This window comes from Patagioenas fasciata, chromosome 7, assembly GCF_037038585.1.
Source record: "Patagioenas fasciata isolate bPatFas1 chromosome 7, bPatFas1.hap1, whole genome shotgun sequence".
NCBI lineage: Eukaryota > Metazoa > Chordata > Aves > Columbiformes > Columbidae > Patagioenas > Patagioenas fasciata.
Genome location: NC_092526.1, coordinates 32,773,541 through 32,797,606, shown reverse-complemented (window position 1 = coordinate 32,797,606; position 24,066 = coordinate 32,773,541). Strand labels below are relative to the sequence as shown.

The window sequence follows — 24,066 nt, the reverse complement described above, 5'->3', positions numbered from 1 at the left end:
AAGTTCACAAATATAGAAATATAGTAAAAAGAATGTAACATCAAAAAATCAGTATTTCTATCATTCTTCACTGAATTTCTTAAGTATTTCTGAAATTGTAGTTTTTACACCTCCTTTGCTGTGATAATCCTTTACTGTACTAGAACATGAGGTTAAGGCTCAGTTGTTCAGATAATTCATTCCTATGTTTCATACTTCAGGGTCTGAATGGCACAAACAGTGGTACCACTTGTCACGGCCAGTGAAGTGTTGATTTCAGGAGCTCCCTAGTACACACCAGGTGGAAGCCACACTTTAAACCCATCGGTTCTGTTGCTGCGTTGATTGCCTGCCTGAGAAAGCTACCAAGGAGTTTAGAAGCAATATGAGCTTAAGGTGATCTCTCACAGCATTTCCAAAATATATTATTACTGTATTGATTTATCAGCAGAAATTCAATTTACGTGAGGCATGTAGGTTCTGAGCTCTTTAAAAGGAACACAAACAAGCTACCTATGAAATAGGTCAATATAGATTTTTTCCCCCCTAGATACGAATATTTGTTACAGTAAAATAAAAGTATTTTTATCTTAAGAACTTCCTACAACAAAAATGCTCAAGAGTGCTAATATGAAAATAGCTCCCATACTAAAAATATTTGGCAAGTGCCATTATTTAATCCCTATTCTATTATTTTCAATTGCTAAATCCTAATGCTAAGAGAGAATCCACTACGGAAGTTGAGACCTTGTGTAACAAGTCTTTATGAAACATATTTATTAAACACATTGATTGCGAAGTCTGATCCTACTTCAGCATCAGCACCAGTAATGTGCATGTTAAAAACCAACAAATGTACGTTCTGAGAGCTAAGGCATCAAAGCAATATATTCTGGTTTTCACAGAATCACAGAATGTTAGGGATTGGAAGGGACCTCGAAAGATCATCCAGTCCAATCCCCCTGCTGGAGCAGGAACACCCAGATGAGGTTACACAGGAAGGCGTCCAGGTGGGTTTGAATGTCTCCAGAGTAGGAGACTCCACAACCCCCCTGAGCAGCCTGTCCCAGTGTCTGTTACCCTCACTGAGTTTCTTCTCAAACTTAAGTGGAACCTCTGGTGTTCCAGTTTGAACCCATTACCCCTTGTCCTATCATTTGTTGTCACCAAGAAGAGCCTGGTTCCATCCTCCTGACACCCACCTTTTATATATCTGTAAACATTAATGAGGTCACCCCTCAGTCTCCTCTTCTCCAAGCTAAAGAGCCCCAGCTCCCTCAGCCTTTCCTTATAAGGGAGATCCACCACTTCTGTAGCCAGTTGTTTACAGACTGAGTTTTTCTATTCCCTCCCTTTTCAATCATCCAAAACTGGAAGGAGGAAAAAATTAAAAAAAACACACTGTGTCTCTTGGTGGTCTCATTGTCCTGGTAGCAGGCCTAGGGGTTCCCCCCACCCGGATCAGGTGCTGGGGGTGACCTGGCCATCGCTCCTCTCATGATGGGGACATCTCTGTCCTCTGCACAGTTTAGTTTTGGTGCAATGAAGATAGTTGGCTTCAAAAGGAACCAGATACTAAGCAGGAAACGACTGAACAGTAAGTGCTTGGCTGCAAGAGTGACAGAAAATTAATATGAAATACAGTAGTCAAGCATTATTATATCTTATTTTTCATATTTTCTGTAATTGAAGGAGTAAAATATTCTTTTCTAACATGGTACAAAAGAAATGAAGACTTTCAGTGCACCCACTAAACAGCATGTAGCCAAAGTACTCAGTAGCCAATGTTGTATGATTCTTAACACTGAAACAACTCTATTTCAACATCTTCCAGCGTCTATAGTAATTGTACTACAAGACACTTGCACTTTATTTTACTATTTTAATCATAACCATACTTATTTTATAAACATCTGAAATGTAAGGAAAGCAAGTTGACAGCAATAGCAGGAGAGCATAGTAAAACTTTTATTGCATACCACATCTTGCTTGGCTGGCTAATAAAAAACATAAAACTCACCTACAAAGGTTCTAACCACGTAAATCCTCTTTATTCAGTTTATAACCCTGACGATTTTTCCTTTTTCTAATAAAATAAGCATGAAGATAATATGTAATAGGTAGTAAAAGTCAGATTAATTAAAAAAGCAACGGTAAAACTCTTCGGTCTTCATGTTCAGAACTCAGGTATTCATGCAGCTCTTCAGACAGTTTGTGAACTGGTGCTAAAAGTAAATTTGAACTTCAAACTGCTCCTGACAATGTCAGTTTTAAGGATCTGCCAAATCAAGTCTTCCTGTAGCTGCTGCCTGTGCAGTGAAGAAAAGAGAAAGTAGTACTATTACAAATGCGTAACTATACCACAGACACTTGATACCTTTTTGACTAGAGCTCTCATTAGTACTCACTGATAAATTTACAGAAATGGTTTGTCTACAATAAAAAGGACAAATTTGAAGACTGAAAGCTGCTGCACTTCTCTACTGTTTTGTTTCTTCCGTTGTGGCTATTAAAACCATATTTCTCAATTACTAATAATCTGATATTTGAAGAATAAGAGTAAGCTAACAATTATAAAAAGATCCATCACCGAAACACAATAACTTCCCATTTTTAGCACTATGGCTGGACCTTTACTGCTATTATTTCAGAAAGTATTAAAGAAAAAACTATATGCAAAACATATTGCCCAACTGTACAGAAAGAAAACTACTTTAGCATTTTCTTCTAAGACTTAAATTCTCAGTAAATACATTAGTAAAGCATTTGTCAGCTTAAAGCAATATCATTCTGGATGATGCTGTTAAGGATAAATATGCCAGTCAAATGTGGGGACTGTAACATAATTTATAACCTAGAGACAAATGTCTACAGAGTGGCAGAGTTGCTTTGAGGACTGAGAGCTTGGAGTGTCATGACCAAGAGCTGAGAACCACAGAATGCACTTGCTCAAGACTGACTACAGAACAATTAGTAGATTTAAGATACTCTGCACCCACACTGAATGGAAAACCAATACTTAAGCTTTAAAAAGTTCAATAAATTATTTTTCCAGAGAAGGCACAGTCCTCAAACTATTCAGTGAAGACCTGTTCTACCTTAGAAAGGATCTATGGTGTGCAGAAATACTATAGGCAGCTTCTTCCATCACTTCTAGCATCCCAGCTATCTCAAATGTATTTTAATCCCCTCTTTTGTTTTACCTCGTCTGTTACAGGATATAGCACAACAAAAAACTCTGAGTCAATAAAGTGAGGAATCAGTTAAATTATTCTAAGTACATGAACATACTAGTAGTTGAGTGATGAGTTCAGTTACAGTCCCAATGTGAAACTTACTACTCCTTGATGGTGGAAATTTAACTTAATACATAAAATTAATTTCTTAATTTAAAATTATGCAATTCAGTACAACAACTCTAAGATACAAAGTCTACATAATGTTGGTATGCCTCGATTTAAAATATCTACTTCCAATAACCATTAACGGGAATTATTAATATAAAATCATAACACCTGAAAGAATAAACTTTGTACCATTTTATTGATAACAACTCTGAACGTGTTAACCTGATTTCTGTCATCATAGCACTGCCACATCCTAACAATATGCTTGTTTGTTTTTTCTAAATAGTATTACCAATTATAAAGATAATCCATCTTTTACAAGGCACAAAACAATATCTATGTCCATACAATACAGATGTACAGCACAAGTACACATAACTGAGTCTTGCATAAACAAGTGAAAACACTTACAAAACTCAGTTTGATCATTCGTCAAGGAGAAGCAAAACAACATTAATGAAAATGCTGCAATAAATTATGATACAAGGCATGCATTTGGTTGCCTGGACCTTCATAGTCCATAGCAGTTTCGTAAGTCACAAATAACCACGTGCTATTCTCAGAGATGTTCCCTATCCCTTTCTTTAAAAAGCCTGTGCTTAAAAAAGCTACTATATTTACAATCAATGCTAAAATAAACAGTAGTGCAATAAAATATAGAAACTTCTACCAATACTTTTAATTTGTAAATTTAATTTTTTATTGCAGTGCAATTAAACTTCAGCAATATCTTAAGGTACAGCAGCACATGCTGCATATGCCCTACAAATACATTACGCATGTTAAAGAGGTAACGTTGACAATATGATAGACATCAAGATCCTTCTGTTTTCTGACATACAAGTAGCTATTGCATCCATAAACCATCTTTGGGGGAAAAAACTTCTGGCCTAAATTTTGTCTTAATGATTTTTAGTTACACTATGTGCTTTAAAACAGTTTTTTAAATATCAAGCTTGCATCTACTTCTGCCAGAATTACTGAGCAACAAAGTAATTTAAACGTTTATGAGTTTAAAGACAAAATTAGTATTTTTACACAGTATAATCATCAGTATTACATTTCTGCAGAATTACCAGGTTAGTTCTTCGATATTGTCTTTCCATTCAAATATTTTAATTCCTGAAGTTCATCCTGACTGTCACCAGCTCTGGGTTGTGGGGTTTTTTTAATTGTTTGTTTGGGGTTTTTTTTTGTTGGTTGGTTAGTTTGGCTTTGTTTGTTTTTCCCCTTTTCTATCCATTGAGGAATATACAAGATCTCTGAACACCTGAAAATATAAAATCTACCTCCATATGTACAGAATCCCAATGCACGTTAGAAGAACACTGTAATTGCACAGTAGACTGGGAAGATGAGACGTTTATGTAGGCAAACACTGGCTCTTTAAACGTAGTAAGACTGCACTAAAACATTTCCAAATGTGGTTTACAGAAATAGGTTTATTTTAACAGCAGGACTAACGCGTTGCTCTATAATAAATATCAAATGTTTTAAATTATATCACAGCTCTTAAAGATTATGTATTGAATAGATACAGAATATACAAATTTCATACACATGTATGTATGTGGCCATATATAAAACCAACGTGCAAGAGGAAGAATCATAATTTACCAGTTTTAAATATTACTGCATGTAGTAGATGTTTTTCTTCAAGCTAGAAAACAAAAAATAACTTTTCTCTGGAAAAAGAAAATGTTGCTACCTGACATAAGTGTTGATTAAAAGAAATAGAAAGTGAAAAGACTGCTACCCATACAGGCCCTGTCATGCTTAAGGCTGATATGTCAAATGCTGATTTATAATTACTAAATAACTCACAATATTTTCCCAACACAGGCTTGTTAAGTCACTATGAAGTTTAGTCCACAGCATAATTAAAATGAACATCAGTTTTATCAGCTATCAAAATGTTTCGATGCTACAAAATACTGCCAAATGTTTCTTCACTAATTCCTTCCTCCAGCACAAGTGGTGTGTCTTTCATAAGAAGTACCTTCCTGTTGATCAGGACGGCAATATTATAAGTCTAAGAGTGCTGAAATAACAGTAAGATCAGTTTTCTTCACATTAAGCTATTGGATGGATCTGCCATGAAACTCAAACTCCATGCAAACAAAAATTGCTACAGTTTTCTACCTTATATGCAGTTTTCCCAGGGTTACTAGCAATTTTAAACAGACTTTTTACATAGACTGTCTATTAAAGCTAAGCAGCAGAAATTAAACACTGTTAGAGTCCCAGATCTATGAGTACTTTCCCTACAAATTCTGTGCAAAATGTGAGAGGATGAACAGTGCCAGCAACTCCCACCCAAAAAGCATCATGAGTGCACGTGCAAAACTTTATGGAAACAGCAGGGCCAAAACAGAGAACAAAATACCTTTGAAGCTAGTACAAGATGATACATTCATCTAGAGATGTTCCAAAGTACAGTTCATCAGAATTTATTTTTAATATTTTATTTCTAACACATGTACTGCAAAAAGGCTGGAAAAACAAATTTTTTTGATGATTTATGTTGCCTTGATGTTATCCTGAACTTTATCTTCTCCTAAATGTTCTCCTGCCAACTAGTAATATTGATACATATTGATTATAGAAGTTCAAATAAGTTTTAAATTTTGCCATTCTTTTATTAACTTTCCCAATACTAACAAAGGAGTTTCATTTTTCCTGAAATTAATACTCCACTTTAAAGGAATTATCAGGAACTTCAAAATTTGTGTTTATACTCTGAGTATCTAGTATACACTTATTTTTCAGATGACTAAAGTACATATTGTAATCATCTCAATAGCTGGTGTAAGGCACATAGGGTTTACAAGGATCCATATATCACTACAATGAACTAGTAAACACATTCAGGGACCATTAGTTACTGATTTATTTGCAATTATCCTTTGCAGATGCTGTCCATATTAGTCCCCTTTGCACTTACTCATACTGATTCAGTTTCAGGACAGGTAATAATGATTATTCCAAGCTCCACATGATGATAAATAATGACAACAAAGCTGTAAGAGTACATTGACATGTGGGTACAGAGCACTCAACTTGCCAATACCGAAGAGTAATGGATTCTTTACAATAAAAAGCTAATTAATTGATTACAATAGCTGTTAGCAATAAGTACTATATCAATTAGTGATAACACTGATTATCTATCACTGTAAATCAGTATAAATATTTTCAGCACTGCAGGAAGTGGATACTACAGAAGATGCAAGTGAGGTGCTGCCAGACTGGCTTCCAAATGTGCCAGTACTCAAACTGAAACTGCTAAAAACTGCCTTTAGGTGCAAGGAAGTCTGTCTGTTCCAGATTCGACAAAACATATTATAAAGCCAGACCTGACAATGTCAGTAATTTATTTTGGATCACATAAAACTCAGGCTATTGCACTTTCTTCAATTAATTTCTGCTGGAGCTAGACATAGCTTTAAAAAGGCATTATTCAGAAATCATCAGCATTTTCAAGATTGAAGAATTTACTGTAACTGCCTGTACATTTGTGAAATGCCTAACTACATTCTCGGTTAAAAGCCAACACTTTATTTCTAACTCACAATGTCCTTAGATTCAATTTTCATTTACTGAATCCTATTGTACTTTTGTCTGCTAAATAAACAGTCCTATTAGGAAGATATTTCATTCCCTTTGTAGATAATCACAGCCAATGATGAAGACACTCCTTACATTTTTGAAACTAAACAGACTGCATAATGGGACATGTTTCAGATTTTTTGCTAGCCTCATATTTTCTACCCTAATCATTCTACTATCATATACAGAAAAAACAACATTTTCCTACCTTTCCTCAATATTGCTTGCCTTAGACTCATTAGCACTGCATCACTGTCTTCAGCAAAGCCCCACATACAGACACCTTGTTCAACCATTTACAACATTTATTTGTCATTACTTCTTTACAGTAAGGACTGCTCCATATAAATGTTTCTAGATAACTTTAAAAGACACTTAAGTAAAAAAGTAGATATTTTTTCTGTTTAGTTTACTAAGTGATCCAGATCTCTTCTAATCTCCCTGGTCTCTTCATGAAATAAAACATCTCCAGCATGTCACACAGAATCACAGAATGTCAGGGATTGGAAGGGACCTTGAAATATCATCCGGTCCAATCCCCCTGCTGGAGCAGGAACACCCAGATGCGGCTACATAGGAAGGCGTCCAGGCGGGTTTGAATGTCTCCAGAGTAGGAGACTCCACAACCTCCCTGGGCAGCCTGTTCCAGTGTCTGTTACCCTTGCTGAGAAGTTTCTTCTCAAATTTAAGTGGAACCGCTTGTATTCCAGTTTGAACCCATTACCCTTTGTCCTACCATTGGTTGTCACCAAGAAGAGCCTGGCTCCATCCTCCTGACACTCACCCTTTATATATTTATAAACATTGATAAGGTCATCCCTCAGTCTCCTCTTCTCCAAACTAAAGAGTCCCAGTTCCCTCAGCCTTTCCTCATAAGGGAGATGCTCCACTCCCTTCATCATCTCTATTGCCTTCTGCTGAACTCTTTCCAGCAGTTCCCTGTCCTTCTTGAACTGAGGGGCCCAGAACTGGACGCAATATTCCAGATGTGGTCTCACCAGGGCAGAGTAGAGGGGAAGGAGAACCTCTCTTGACCTACTAACCACCCCCCTTCTAATACACCCCAGGATGCCACTGCCCTTCTTGGGCACAAGGGCATAGTGCTGGCTCATGGTCATCCTGCTGTCCACCAGGACCCTGAGGTCCCTTTCCCCTACACTGCTCTCTAATAGGTCATTCCCCAACTTATACTGGAACCTGGGGTTGTTCCTACCCAGATACAAGACTCTACACTTTCCCTTGTTATATTTCATTAATTTTTTCTCTGCCCAACTCTCCAGCCTGTCCAGGTCTCAACGAACGGCGGCACAGCCTTCTGGCATGTGAGCCACTCCTCCCAGCTTGGTGTCATCAGCAAACTTGCTGATAGTACACTCTACTCCCTTGTCCATATCATTAATGAATACATTGAATAATACAGGCCATAGTACTGACCCATGAGGCGCTGCACTAGATACAGGCTTCCAACTGGACTCTGCCCCATTGACCACAATGCTCTGGCTTCTTCCCCTCAGCCAGTTTGCAGTCCACCTCACCACCCGATCATCCAGACCACACTCCCTCAGTTTAGCTATAAGGATGCTGTGGGAGACTGTGTCAAATGCCTTACTCAAGTCAAGTCAAGTCAAATCCACCACCCTGCCATAATCCATCCACCTTGTTATGTCCTCATAAAAGTCAATGAGGTTGGACAAGCACAACTTCCGCTTGGTGAAGCCATGTTGACTGCCCCTAATGACCCTCTTGTCCTTGATATGCCTTGAGATCACTTTCCCGGGGATGGAGGTAAGGCTGACCAGTCTATAGTTACCGGGGTCCTCCTTCCTGCCATTTCTGAAGACTGGAGTGACATTTGCTTTCCTCCAGTCCTCCTCTCACCCCCCAAGTCACATATCAAAATGCTAAATAGCTTATGAGGAAACAAAAAGCTTATCTGAAAACATTTGATGATTATCCGTTTAAGGTTTCATGTCAGAGTTTACCATAATCTTATTTAGTTGATTTGTACAACAAATTTTTAATGTACTAATCATATACACTTTTTAGTTTTCTGTATTATTCTAGCTCTCCATTTCATGAGTCACTTTTACATCTTAAAGACATCTTCAGAAGTATCCACAGATGTCTAGCACAATCTCACTGAGGCAGTTTCTTAGTATAGAAGGAGATGAAAGAATGGAATTAGTTTTTGTAACACTGAACTCCTAAGCTACAAAACTGAAATACTGCTCTTACATATGGGATATAAAAGAACCAAAATATTTTATTTAATTCTTGAAACCTAGTCCATGTACTCTCAATATAAAAGTAACTTGTTTATGTGAGTTAGGACAGATGGCATGGGGACATAAACTGAGTTTTACTCTGAAAACCAGCAAGGGTTTACCCAATAGATCTGAAGGTTTTTGTAATCAAAATCATATATCCTTAGTAAGAATGCAAGTAACAATTTGTATTGCTTTTTATTACCATTAGCCCCTCCAAACCAACCCAATATTGAAACTGAACTGGATTCTATTTGTCTTTTTTGGTGTCCCTCTTCAAAATGTAAAGCTACTCCTTCATACACAGCAGCTGTTCCACCCACTCTGACAGTCAGAGGGAATATCTGACAACTTTTCTCCACAACTGCTCATTCACAGACAACTTGCAATTTCATTCTAAACCTAGGCACTTGGGAACTGACTTAACAGTTTCAGAGCTTTTATTGGAGATGTCAAATTTCATTCATCAGTAGGTACAGTAACAGATGAGCACGAAGAATGTAGGCATTAGCTTTATTAATTTTTCAGAGTGTTATATATCAATATACCTCTGTGGGCTCAGAGGAGTGCTACGGTCAGTTATGAGATGCAAGCGTGTGAAAGCCCACAGAATTCACTGGCCATGGTTTTGACTCTAATGCTTAAAGAATCTATAATGGAGAAAAAGATGAAACCCAACACTACACAGAAAAATTAAAAATTTGTCTGACAACAAGTTCCACCAGCCTGTTCTAATTCACAGAATATTTCTAGAGAGAAATTCTGGATAAGAAGAGTTTTAGAAAAACAAAAAAGCAGTCCGGATGTAACGGGAGCGAGACACTACTGGGAAAAAACAAGCTGAGAAGTGGACACTCCAAAGAAATCCACCTTAGAGCATAGCCTTCAGTCTGCAGGCACTGAAGTCAGTCTTTGGTGAGAGCTTTCACACAGTAACACTGGAAAAAAACCAATACCAGTTTTACTCAAAGGAACTGCAGTTACTAAAGGCATTTAATATGTTTTTAAAGATCTCTTCTATGTGAACACAGCCATTGCTGCACATCCAATAAAAGGCCTGTAATGTTTCATCCATAAAATGTACCTCTGGACCTCTTTCGTATTTGCCCTGAAGGAAATCCTAATAAAGTCTCCAAATTCCAGCCCTTAACTGATGAAATTCTGTAATACTCCGCCTCCAGATCAGACTCAAATTTACTGCAATCACACTGGTGATTTTTTTAAGGTACTGCAGAGATCTTTTTTGTACTATGGAAAAAACAACTGTTACATTCAGAATTACAGATCAACTACTCACTAAAACAAACATAATTCCTCTCTCGGTTTCTATCATTCCCACAATTAAATGTATACTTATCCTTTCTCTGGAGTTAAAAAAAATCTGTTAAATATATACACTGCATAACAGACATGGGAATAAAACAGCACAGAATTACCTAGATATTCCCTGGGGTTTGTGAGAACAACCACAAAAAAAACCAGCAGCCTTTGAAGTAACAGCCAAGAGCAGCAGTACAAATACCTATAGCAAAGGCACTGAACAGAAAGTCTCACTATATAAACAATATGGGTTTTACAGTGGTATTTACAGTCTCCATATTTGTACCTTGTATGCACACTTTAATAGGTAAAATGCAATAATTCATACAGTAGTCTTTATCATAAAGCTCAAATTTCAGCTTTCTCAAAGCAAAAAAATCGCCAATCAAGGTAAACCTGACTGTGTTATTTGAAAAGGACCAGACAGAACATGTAACACTCAGAAGAAAATTATAGAAGAAGCATACAGGTGTGAAGGTCTCTTTACAACTAGACCAACTCTCACCATTGGTTCGATCAGCTCACACATTCCTCAACAACTTCAGCAGAATTCTGTCTCAGATGTAGAAAGGCTTTTAGGATTCTGTAGGAATCATCACAAACTTAAATTCCCCCCAAAACTGTCACCTATTATACCACGAACAGGAAACGAGAATGAGATTTCACGTAACATACTGATCTAACAGCCAGAGACAATCCCATGTCCTCACACACAGCAATTCAGTTTCACCTCCCATGGCACTGAATGGCATTGCTGTGATCCCAGGGTGAACCCATTCACTTATGTAAACTGGCAGAAAACCACCACTAGAAAAACTTTTTTCTCTGCAAAAAAATTAAAGGAGAAAGCAGAAAAGAAAAAAAAAGGCAGAAAAAGAGAACCTTGTCAGTGGCAACACACTATTAGATCTGTTTAACTGAATATTAAGAGACTAGATTACCATAAAATTATATAATGGTATAATAACAGCTGGCTTTGAACAAAAGCGGGATGTTTAACTCTTTATCATGGTTAGAAAAATTATTATACAATAATATTAACCCAGTCCCAGCATATGAACCTTAAATTCTCAAAAGCACTTAGGCATTTAGTCCTACTAACTTCTGTGACAAAGAACCTACACACCTTTGCAGGTCTTTAGATACTAACTTCTGCTAAACGTATAGATACTATTTTGAGAAGAAAAAAAATGGAAACCTGAAAAGCCATTAGTAAATGGCTTACATGTATGGGGTGTGCAACTATATTACGTTAAGATGCTAAACTACAAGTAGATCAACTATCATTAGTAAAACAGTAGCACATACTTGTGTAGCTAAAATAGACAAATTAGAGTTGATGCAGACTCAGAAAGATAGCACTAATAAAATCAGATCTCAGCTGTGTCATTAATATATTGACTAGAACAATCCAATGGCATACTTAAATCATATTCAAATACATTTGGCTGGGAAGATAAACAAAAAAGTTACCCTTCTCTTGTTTCCTCTCATTAGTTTTATTACAGTAACTTCTGGCATGAAATTCATGATGAATGAATCCAATTAGTAAAAAGATTTCTTAAAGTAATAAAAACAGGATTTGTAATATTAGGAACAATATTTATAGCTCCAAATCTCCAACTTAAAAGCCTTTCTGACATTCATAAGTTACTTAAGAAAACAAACTTTGTATTCTAAAGAAACAGAGAAGGACTGTTTCAGAAGGTATAAAATTTAAGGTAATCTAATGCATCGCTGAGTAGCTGATTTAGCTGAATAGAATAGTCTTCTGCATGGGTGTTGGCACGTTTGGGCCAAGCTCCTCAGACCAGCTTTGGCACGTACAGCCCGTTTTGCTGCCACTGCGGCTGCCTGATTGGACACATCACCAGATGGTGGCTGAAGGCTTACGGGTGTGTATCCTGGTGAAAATGGACATAAACAACACACAGACCATAAAGACATCCTTGCTATGATTCTCAGACAAAAAAATCAGTTAACATAGCACCAAGGGTAAGAATACATTAAAGTAAATTTATTTGGTTGTGTTTTTAGAAAGAATACAGGAGTTATAGAACACAACACAGGATGTATCCAATTAACCTTAAATATTTTCCAAATACTGTCTGCCTTCTCCTCTCATTCTTTTTGTTTACACAGTTCCTAAAATACTTTATTAGTACATAATAGGCTGTGTTCCATTAAAATAAAACAAAGCTCTATAAATAAACAATCATGCCAACAAAGCCCTTTTGGCTTCTCTTATTATTTCCAAAACTATTTTAGCCTGGGTGGATTTTTGAGATCAAAGGAATTCTAGGTACAATGGTTGTCCAAAGCTTTGGTGGCAGGCAAAAAATTAGCCATACACTATGATTTCACAAAAGAGAAGAGACACTGGAGGGTCCAGATCAGAACAGGGGAAGTTTAGTCAGCAGAAGAAAAAGCTGCCACAGTCTTATGTGCTGGGACTCAAGAGAATCTCTCTTTCAAATTACTATTTGTTTGGACAAAACCGATCATTTAACAGCTGACTGTATATCAAAAACTCCAAGTGAGTATCCAAACTCAAAATAGGGTTCTTTTTACCAAAGGATAATCTTCAAAACTAAAAATCTCTCCTATTCCATCTCTATCTTCAATACTATTTTTCATGTTTGTAATAAAGCAAAACCAAGGATAATCCGACATCTTCACATTCACCAAACCTGTGATCTATGCTGAAACACATAATTGCGGTATTTTCCCTAACTATGACATTAACATGGAGATGTGCTGCTCTTTTTCTAATCATTTTTCTACTGGGTCCAAGCCAGGGCATGCATACCATACAGCATATCAATGATTTTTGCATGAAGAGCGAAGGAGGAGTATTTTTAATAGCTTCACTATTACAAACATCCTTTTATGGCCATTTTCTTAGGCAATGATCATGAAAAAAACATATATAAACAGCCAAGACAGATGTCATAGCTATATGTATTGTTCCTAAATGAGGTCCAAGAGCTAAGTACTCTAACCAAAACAAAGTACTCTAACCATCAAAAGTGTGGAAATATAGCGTACCCAGAGAATACACACATTAACAAACACCACTGGTACATGTGACTAAGTACAGGGATTTTTCCTTGTTTATTTGTTCTTTTACTCTTTAGCCTACCAAAATTTGGGGAAAATGATCGACAAATTTAATCACAGCAACTGATCCCAGGTTTTGCTGTATTGCTTTATGAGAACAATTTCTTTACAGGTACCACAGAAACATCTGGTAGGTTTTGCTTTCTACCATAAGTGAAACATTCCCACAAAAATAAAAGCAGCTTCAGATGTGTAGTGAATTAGGTGTCTGATTGGCTGATCTGCTTTGGATGATTTACAATATAGAGCACATTATCTGAACTGTATATACACAAGATGGTAACTTGTAAACATAAATACAGAAAAAAGTTACAATGTATACAAAAGACATGGAAACTGAAGCCACCTGCTGAGTATATTGTAATACAGCTATCACTGGCCTGTTTTGAATAACAGAATTCTATACTAGACTTTCAAATTTGTGTAAATAACTTTTAAATTCAGCACCTTAGTTGAAAGTATTTAGAGTGCTTACAAAAAAAGTAGAAGTAGGAAAGAGAAGGGTAGCTGTTACAGAGAAGAAAGCAGGAGTGAAAGGAAAGAGAAAAAGCATTATTTTAGGGAGGCGAAAAATTTCGATTGCCCCCCACACACACACCCTGCAAAACCAAAAACCACACACACAACACCCCTCCACACACCCTCGAACACACATTCCACATTTCTGCCCCAAGAACAAAGCTCTGAGAGATGACAGCCAAACTCCACAGTAATACATTAAACTGCACTTACATAAAACCAGATACTTTTGCAATATAATACAAAAGCACCCACAATTATATCCTGTTATTCAGGTACACTGTTGAGCAGTTGTGCTTTATACAACTGGTTGCATTTAGTAACAGCAGATTTGATCCACCTTTATTGTCTAAACATCAGTCTGTGAAGTTCTCCCTGTTCCACTGGCATAAAAAAAAAATCCATGTGTATATACATCATTACAGATTAGTTTCCAACAGAAATCTTTCACCAAGGAACCCATCCTCAGGAAAGCAAAACTCCTACTTGACAGGAGTGAAGGTGTTATCATTTGACAATTGTTCAGTGATCTGTATAAAATGAGCTGGTGTTAAGGACAAGGGAAGTATGAACGGAGGTGAAGGGCAGCAATCTCAGAGGATCTTTCTTGGATAACATCGAAAGGCCATTAACAGCTTCTCTGCATCCCAGTGGTGTTTCTCCTGAAGATTATAAATCTTCAGTACTTTGTCGGACCTCAGCCTCCCTGCTGACAGAGATTTCACTATGGTCATTGCACGTAAGAGAAGATCAACAAATCCATGGCTATACAACACCTATCAAATCATGATCAAACCTACCAGGCCTAGATTTGAACTGGAAATTCAATTATGAAAAGTTCTGTGACCCATTAACATTATCTTCATACTATGTGACACTAATGAAAAATAATTAAATTTTCTGGAGGAAACAGTCTGATTATTAATTCATAAACTGTTTGAAATAGAGCCTTAGCATTTCATTTCATTGCATTCAAATAGAAACAATTAAGACAGTACTTTTTACTCCCAGAAGTAGTATGAATACACAAGACAAACAACCCTGCACTTGGTGAGGTGGTGCATGTTCCCGCCAGGGTAATTCTGGTATGTTAGAGAGATTCGTTACCATGAAAACTAAATGCTAATGTTGAATTTCATTTTCCTTAAAGTGATGTTTACATATGCAAAGGCTTTGTTTAAATATTGGAAAAAAGACTGTAACACTAAAATCCGTAATGTAATATTGAATAGTTAATTTAAAATATAAATATCACAGTTAGTGAGCACCTGAGCCCTTCCTTCCAGATTTTAGTGGTCTAAGTGCTTATTTCATATTTCAATCACATTTCAGTAACTTGAAAGGGATCCAGTTTCATAGATGAGTAATTTAAGCCAAACTACATTAAAATGGAAAAACAAAAAACAATTAGTATTGTTAACTTTGGCCTCATTCAATCTATTATTTCTTGTTTGAGATGATGCAGTAGTTCCTTTTAACCTCATCCCTGAACACCAATGTAAGTCAGCTGCTGGATTTTGTACTGCAAATATTTCTTCTGGAAGAATATTTCTTTAAAAATACAGTGGTGATTGTTCCCCCAATTCAGATATATTTGTCATTCTGAACACTTCAATTTACAATTGTATATCAATTAAAATTACTATTTTAGGTGTATTTTATCAATACCCCGAAATATCTAACTAGATCATTCCTTTGTTGTATTGGAAACCAAAACTACGTACTTAGGGTTCAAAAACTATTATGCAACTCTTCCCAACTCTTGCATTACAAGATTTTTATTATGAAACCGACCTTAAATATTAGAAGAATTATAATTGCAAATAGACTTCTGTGCAATTTAGTTTTTCAAGTGTAATGAACTTTGCAACAATAACATCACAATGAAGGTACATGGGCAAGCATGCACTGCCATATGTCTTGTGCAGCAATTTCTCTTTCCTTTAACAGAAGGGACACCTTGGTAAGAGGTACCATTCAAAACAGCAGTACAACTGCACAGAGACATTTTACCAGTAGAATCCCATCTGGTGGTATTTCACCCAGCATGTTGCAAAAATAATGCGATGTAAGCACTGTATATATTTGCCAGTGAAAGCATAAGCACAACTAAAGCATTCTCCTTCTTGAGCCCTCTGAAATTCCCAAACAATCTCCAAGAGAAACTTCAAGGTTTTGATGCTTTAATTAAAGGGAAAACAGAGTTAATGAAATAACTCAATTATGGTCTCAAAGGCCAAACAAAGCTGACATTACTGATAGTTGTACAAGCATTATTTCACCACCTGCTGTGCATGCTTTTCATGGAAGCTTTTGTTCTGTTGTGGAGCTCCCTTTTAAACTGTGCAAAGTCAAATCCTATCGTAAAGCCTCAAGTGAATGAGAGAAAGCACTGCAGGAACTCCTGGGGGGTAAAGCAAACCCTTACATACAACAGTTCCCAACTCTCCCCATTTGACAGGGCTGCCTGTCCTGAGGAAGACAGCAACAGCAACCACTATCAACAACAATAAAACCAAAAACTTTAAAGTATTTTGATTTTTCTTAATATCATTTTTTCCATATTATCTCAGCAACATTCAAAGTTTTTTTCTTAAGTTAAATATAATTTCACTAGGTCCCTTTTCTAGGAAATTGAAGTTTTATTATCAGCAATTTTTGCAAATGATTATAGCAAGAGTGAGATTCACAGCCCCACAGAACACTGGCTATTATTCTAGAATCTGTCACTATTTATGTGCATCTACAGAAAGAAATATATTAATAGTGCATCTTGCTTTCCAACATTCTTCCACATTTGTTTTCAGTCTCAGGGGCCTGTTATTTTATTATTCATAGTAGCATGTAATGACTCAAAATACGCAAAATTCTTTAGCACATAGACATCCTTAGGATGATCTGCAAGGTAATTTTATCAGGGACTAATGGCTTCAAAAATCAAACTATCTATTTCTGGAGATGCACAGCTTTGGGTACCTGGATTTAACAGAGCTGCAATGACGGATGGAAAACTGTATCTATGTTGTCTTTTACAGATCTTTTTTACAGACGTATAAATATTGTGATATACAGTTTTATTTGTAGCTAACATTCTGAAACACTTTATTTTCTCCATGTAGGCCTGTCATTTAAAAACACATTTAGACAAAGCCTAAAACTAAAGCCATCATCACATCATCTATTACTTACAGAGTATCATGCACAAAATTAAAAGCATGGATTTCATCTAAAAAAAAAACATTTCTTTTTACCATTTTCAAGTCTATAGGGTTTAAAAAAAAAGTACACCTAACAAAATATCTAATCCCTTTAAACTGACGTCCATCAAAATCAACTAAAGAACACTTTTTAGCTTACATCCAGGTAATCTTGGATCATATCCTTAATATTTGACTCACAGAACATTAATTCCATAAACAGAAGTAAATAGGCAACATATTCTAAAGCTACATAGTCTTTGCTGCTCAGTATCCAGTTCCATGACACTAACACCAGCTCCCACTGTGTACGTGGATCACAATCCCACTGGCAAGAAGCTGTGAATGCTGCACTTGTTCCAGAGCTCAGTCTGACCCTGGGTTCCCAAGCCTCCCTACCCCCACTGGCAAAGCTGCTGGAGATGTCCCCACCTGCAGGCACCAACAAGAGCTCTTCCCCCCTCCCCACCCAGCAAGTCTAACAGGGATTAAACAAACTTAGTCTGATATTCCTGTTATTTAATAGAAAGTCAGAAGTCAGCTGTTCCTTTAAGGTGATGCAGAGTGTTTCTTTCCTTAAGTACAATTTTTTGGGGAAATCAAACTAATAATGCCAGCTAAACAGATCCTCTGCTGGTCAATCAGTACATTTCCTTTCCCAAGGGAACACTGCACCTTTGTTAGTCCTCAGAAAAATCTGTCTTTCCTATTCCACTAACACAAACTCTCTTGACAATCTATTCCACTATTTACTATAAATTTTGTTTAATATATAATCTGAATCTTCCTTCTTGGATTTCTACTCTATTATTTCTCATTCCAACATGAGTTTGTTTGTTTTTAACAGAATTCTCATAAATTTTAAGGTGTATCCTGTTCTCCCTTTAGTGTTTTGTGTTTTATTTCTTTTTCTGTAGATTATGCAATTTCTCTTATCACCTTTTCTTTGACAGTTACATTCACAGACTTGTAATTGTTCTTATTGCTCTATTATAGATACTTCACTTGTCACCTGAAGAGCTGTGATCAGATTGAACACAACACTGCAGCCAGAACTACATGCCAGCTTAACAAAGCAAGAGGAATATTCCACATTCTCCACAATATTCCTGGGTTATGCTGCAATATGGTATTCAGCTAATTTTCAGTATCATGTCACTGTTAACTCATGCTAAGCTTGTTTTATACAAACCCTAGAGCTTATTCTAAAAGGTATTCGATCAACTGTTTCTTGTTCTGTATTTGTACATTCGATCTTTTTTTAAGGTAGAATTTCACACCTTTTCTTACACTGTATGTTATTTCTTTAGATCAATTCTCCAATAGGTCAAGTTTTGAGCTGCACTCCTGTCCTCAGTTGCACTTGCAGTTCTACCCTCACCAAACCCAGTTCACTTGGTCTGCAAGTTTAATCATCATATTTTCTGTTCCATTTTCCAGATCATAATGACAACATACCCCGGCAAAAGCCTACTCAACGTATCTGCATGTTTCCAGTCTGTGTTCCAGTAATTTAGGAAAGTTTCTGTCCAGCCAGATTTCCACAGCTGCAAATAGGAACGACCTGTGAGCCAGCATCCAAAGCCTTATTAAAAACATAAGAGCTCCTGTATCTTAAGAATAAGATAAAGTTACAATATTCATTATTCTTCTATCCATGAGCCCTCTTATCCTGATATACATATAACTTAGACTGGATTAAAACATTTTTTTCTTTACAAATCCTTTTTCACTGTTACTTTTTTCCCTGTTTTTTCCTCAATGGTTGATAAAATTTCGTTTATTCACTACAAATTAATTTGGTAACGTAAGTCACATTGTCTACTCTATAATTTCTTAGTTTCTACTTTTTATCTCATTTGAAGTACAGGCATTGTATCTTCTTTTTCCTTCTCTAGATTGCGATTTTATATCTTCTTAGCTACCTGTGTTCTCAGCTACCTGTCTGGAGTTTTCCTGTACCACTGAAGGTCTGTAGAAATATATATTTCTTGTATTATCTGGGATGATGTCAGTCATCATCTCTCTATTGAATATCTAATCAGTGCATTCTTGGTAACCTCACTACAAACACACAATGATTACCTATTTCATTTGTGACCGTGCCTAATAATTTTGGGACTTCATCTTTCCAATTCTGTCCCAAAATTCCTCGATCTGATTAAGTAATCATTTGGTTTCAGCTTCCTTTCTATTTGAGAGCACAGTACCAGTAGTCCTTTTAAATTTTGTACGCTTTCTTCCATAGAACTGAGGAGGAACACATTTACACACATTTACATGTGATATTTTGACCCCAAGTCTTAATAATTACCCAAGCTATTACATGTTTGCGTTATCATTGGATTTCACTTTTGGTTTAGCTATTTTTTGTGGGTTTTTTCACAGAATCACAGAATGTTAGGGATTGGAAAGGACCTCAAAAGATCACCTAGTTCAATCCCCCTGCTGCAGCAGGAACACCCAGATCAGGTTACACAGGAAGGTGTCCAGGCGGGTTTTGAACATCTCCAGAGTAGGAGACTCCACAAAACTGACGGGCAGCCTGTTCCAGTGTCTGTTACCCTCACTGAGAAGTTGTTTCTTCTCAAATTTAAGTGGAACATCTTGTGTTGCAGTTTGAACTCATTACCCCTTGTTCTACCATTGGTCGAGACCATGGTCGACAACAGTATAAGACAGTGGCAACAGGTGAGAGAGTCTAACTAGCAAAAGGTGACAACCTCTACACCCTAGTGCACAAGTTACCACAGCCGCTGCCGCAGCACAGCGTGGGTGCTACTCACCCACATCACAAGCTGATTGCCCCTTCTAGTGCCTGGTGGGCAGCGACGTGTTGCTGTCCTCCCGGAGGCTTTTTCAAGGCGAGTGGTGGGGATGTGATCGCCCTTGCCGCAGTAATGCTCACTCCACATCAGCTGCTCTCGCAAGGGCTGCCGGGAGCTTTCGGGTGTCTTGAGAACAAAAGTTCCCGATTAAGAGAAAAAACCCCAAAAAAAAAAAAAAAGGCTTCTCTGTACCTCCAAGATTTCACTTAATCGGGACCCGCCGAGCTGCCTCCGATCAACTTTTGTTTTTTAATGTATCATTGGCCATAATTTCCAAATCTGTTCCAAATAAATATGTAACACCTCTACTCCAGAAATGTCCAGTAGACCTTTTAATAAAGTTTTACATCAAATAAAAATTCAGAAAATATGATTGTGTTGCAATACATATTTGGAAATAGAATTTACCAAATGTAAAGAAGCTGCAGTCACCCTGCTAATAACTAATAAAAGCAATCAAACATAGCATGTACTCTGTGAGGAAGTTCAGAGAATAAAAATATAAAAATTGGAAAAATATATTTCAACAGGATAATGAAAAAATGATATTATGAATGGTTCTCTATAATTTTAATGATGTGTGAGTGCATTTTAATTAATTTAAATGGTTAAAGCAGTTATCTATGCACATTCTTAACCTAACAATATTTAATGCTATTGATAGTGGCATATTAAGGGCTAGCTATATAAACACTTTAGCTTAATTGCCTGTTACTGTATAATTTAATTGAGTCTTGTAACAAAGATTTTAAAATCAGGAGAATACATTCTCTCTCAGAAAAATTCCAGTTGCTTTTTCACTGTTTCAGTGATAAACTTCTTATCAAAGGGACCTTAGTTTTTAAATTATGTGTCAGCTTTTATAGGATATTACAATAACCCAACGTATGTCTGTCCTTCAAGTAAATGTTCTAGCTCAGCTATGAGTCATATTTGCATCTACTTAAAAATAAGCACAGGCATTTATTAGATCACTATTTAGCTCCAAGACACAGAACAGATTATAAATCATTTTCATCACCATAGTTCACACCTATGTAACAGTACAGTTAATATTGACATCTATAATTTTGTCTCAAGGATACAATTTCATGACAAAATATATTTCCTTTTTACTAAACGTGATATAATCCAAATGCCTAAAGTTTAAAATTGGATAAAAAGTTCACTCAAATTTTGTAAGCTTTAAAGATTAACTGACACTTACTCAAAAGAGCTAAGCAACATTTCGCAGTAAATTTTACCTAGATTTCTCATATTGTCAGATTTCTTTTTCTCTGTTTTGTCATAAATGCACTATTTGGATACCGGATTTTTAACTGCATTCTTTTCTTCTATGTATTCTTTACATGAACTCCAGAAACTGACCAATTTATGGCCTGACTTTTAATTCCTTTGTGGTATAAAGAGAATTTAAACGAAGCATAATGTTAATCTGAATAGATGTAAGTCAATTTTAACCCCTAAAAAAAAACCCAAACACCACACCCCAACAAACACAAGCACTTAAAGTGTTATTTTACTTACTATAAATGAGAATATTATTTTTCGGTACACACTTCACTAGAGACAACACCATGTTGAATCATTGTAAGAACATAAGTCACAGAAAACACAGCAGAATTTAAGAGACTGTTAGAGATACGTCAAAAGATTTGAGGCACCACATAGGAGTTTGATTCCAAATATCACCTAAAACAATCTAAGGCACGCAAGGCACTCACGTGTACCTAATCCTTTGGACTGGAACAAATACAACTAAACTGATGAGTAAGGATGCACTGTTTTAAAGAAAAAAAGTAATTTCGAACTGCAGTTCAATAAGCATGCACTACACGAGAGAATTTCATGAGTATCTTTCTTTGAAACAATTTTAACTCCCCCCTTTACACCCTACAGCCTTATCATTCCCTCTGCCATTTACTTCTAACAGTCTAAGAAATAAGACAATTCACATGCAGTATCAAAGGGAGTATCCTTTGTTAGGAGAGAGAAAATATTTAGAAATAATACATGCAGAAAATTTCAAGTGAAAAAAGGTATTGTTTCATTGTTGTAAATCATGTTAGACTCACACCTAAAGTTTTACATAATTGCTTAGCCCTGGTAAAGTCTAATACATTCAAACATGCCCGTATTTTCTAACGTCTTATTTCTGGAGCTGCTCCAGTTTTCTAATCCATTGATTAAATAAAGACATCAGGGCCTCTGGTAGGACTCACTTGGGAAACTCAAGATCTGCAGAAACACAGCTGCTGGCCAGAACCAGGCAAATAACAGTGCTCATGAATTTCAAAGAACAAGAAAGAGCCAGACAGGCATGCTACCTGTGTAGAGTTTATATATTCTGAAGTTCACTATAAAAATTCCAATTATTTCAGTAGACACAGGAACAACAAAAAAAATTGATCAGCAAAGAAATTCTCATCTGTTCACAAGTCAAAATAAAAACAATACCTAAAAGTCTGAGATGGAAGTTTCTAACCCCTGAATGAAAAACTCCAAAAGTGGAGATGGATTGACTGGCAGGTGCCTCAGTAATCATCAGATACTGATAGGTAGGTAGACAGCACAAAGAATTATTTCAAATATGTGGTTAAGTATTTCAGAAAGCAACAGAAAATATATATATATAAAAATATGTATTTTTATATATATATATAAATACTTATATATATAAAAATACATATATATATATATATATATATATATATATATATATATATGTATTTATTTCAGGTTCAGCAGAATGAAAATGGATGAAAAACAAAATAGAATACTAGGTTTATCAAAGGAGAGGTGCACTGCCAGAAAACATGTCCCTGCAAAACCCAGATAGAAACATACAAAAAATAAATCTGATACATTCTCTGGAGACAGGGAAGACTGAAGCCGATTCCAACTACATCAACATAAACAAAAGCTCAAAAAACAGTTTAAACTCTTAACTGTGGTTCTCAAAGATAGACCAGTTTTGTAACAGTAACAGTTTTAAAAGCCTAAGAAATTTTAGATATTAGAATGTTTACCTTGATTTGCATAAATAAAAAGCACTGTTATATAGTCCCAAAATGTAATCTCAATAAACAAACCAAGCAGAATAATTAGCTCATTTTGAAAATAAATTTTTAAAAAATTGAGTGGAATTTTGATTTTACACAACTTCCACACTGAAACAGTAACACAGCTTTAGTATACTGAAGCTTAGAAACTTTCCTTGACTATTAAGAAAAAACCGATTTCTCAGAAATAACTTTTTTTCCCTTGGTCTCCCATATGTTATACCTTTTAGACCCAACTGAACCAGACAGATTGAAATGCTTGAAGCGTTTACAAGCACTTCAGAATAGGTCACAATCTCTCTGGTAAAAAAAGAAACTTAATAGAGCAACAAGAATTTAATAGCCAGTGCTCTTCCTCTGCAGCGTGATTACATCACTCTCAAAAAGTAGCATACCAGCTCCAACTAATCAAAGTTCCAATTATTCCCTGAAAAATCAGTTGCAATAGAAACTCATATTAAGAATAAAACCCCCATTACTTACCTGTCCTGTTTACTTTTACTAAGCATTTGTCACTACAAATGACAGAGTTCTTTCAGTCTTGTTGTACAGGTATCCTTCACCACAGCTTAGGAAAAGTTTAAAGCGTACTTTGGGTGAGATATTGAGCAACTGAAAAGAATGCTGCATACCTTTGGATATCTCTTGCCTCTCTTCTCTCTGTTTTTGCCTGGATCACATGAAGACCTTTCAGCATCAAGGATTTTTTGCTGCCTAGCTTCCCGAAGAGCTTTCTGAGTGGGACCCTCCAACCCTTTCTTCCTTCGATATTCATGGCCTGCTATAAAATAAAACCAAAAAATATAATCAGAATGCATTTT

General features: G+C 36.2%; 1 protein-coding gene across 1 annotated transcript in view; it reads right to left on the bottom strand.

Annotated features, from left to right (window-relative positions):
* Positions 1-1,883: 1,883 nt before the first annotated feature.
* The window catches only part of LOC136103181 (sperm-associated antigen 16 protein), a 50,956-nt gene continuing 28,773 nt past the window's right edge, over positions 1,884-24,066 (bottom strand). The window contains exons 9-10 of the mRNA XM_071811280.1: positions 23,878-24,026; positions 1,884-2,288 (exon numbers count right to left, since the gene is read on the bottom strand). Coding sequence (XP_071667381.1) covers positions 2,250-2,288; positions 23,878-24,026 — 188 coding nt within the window. The 3' untranslated portion in view covers positions 1,884-2,249. The remainder of the gene's footprint in view (positions 2,289-23,877; positions 24,027-24,066) is intronic.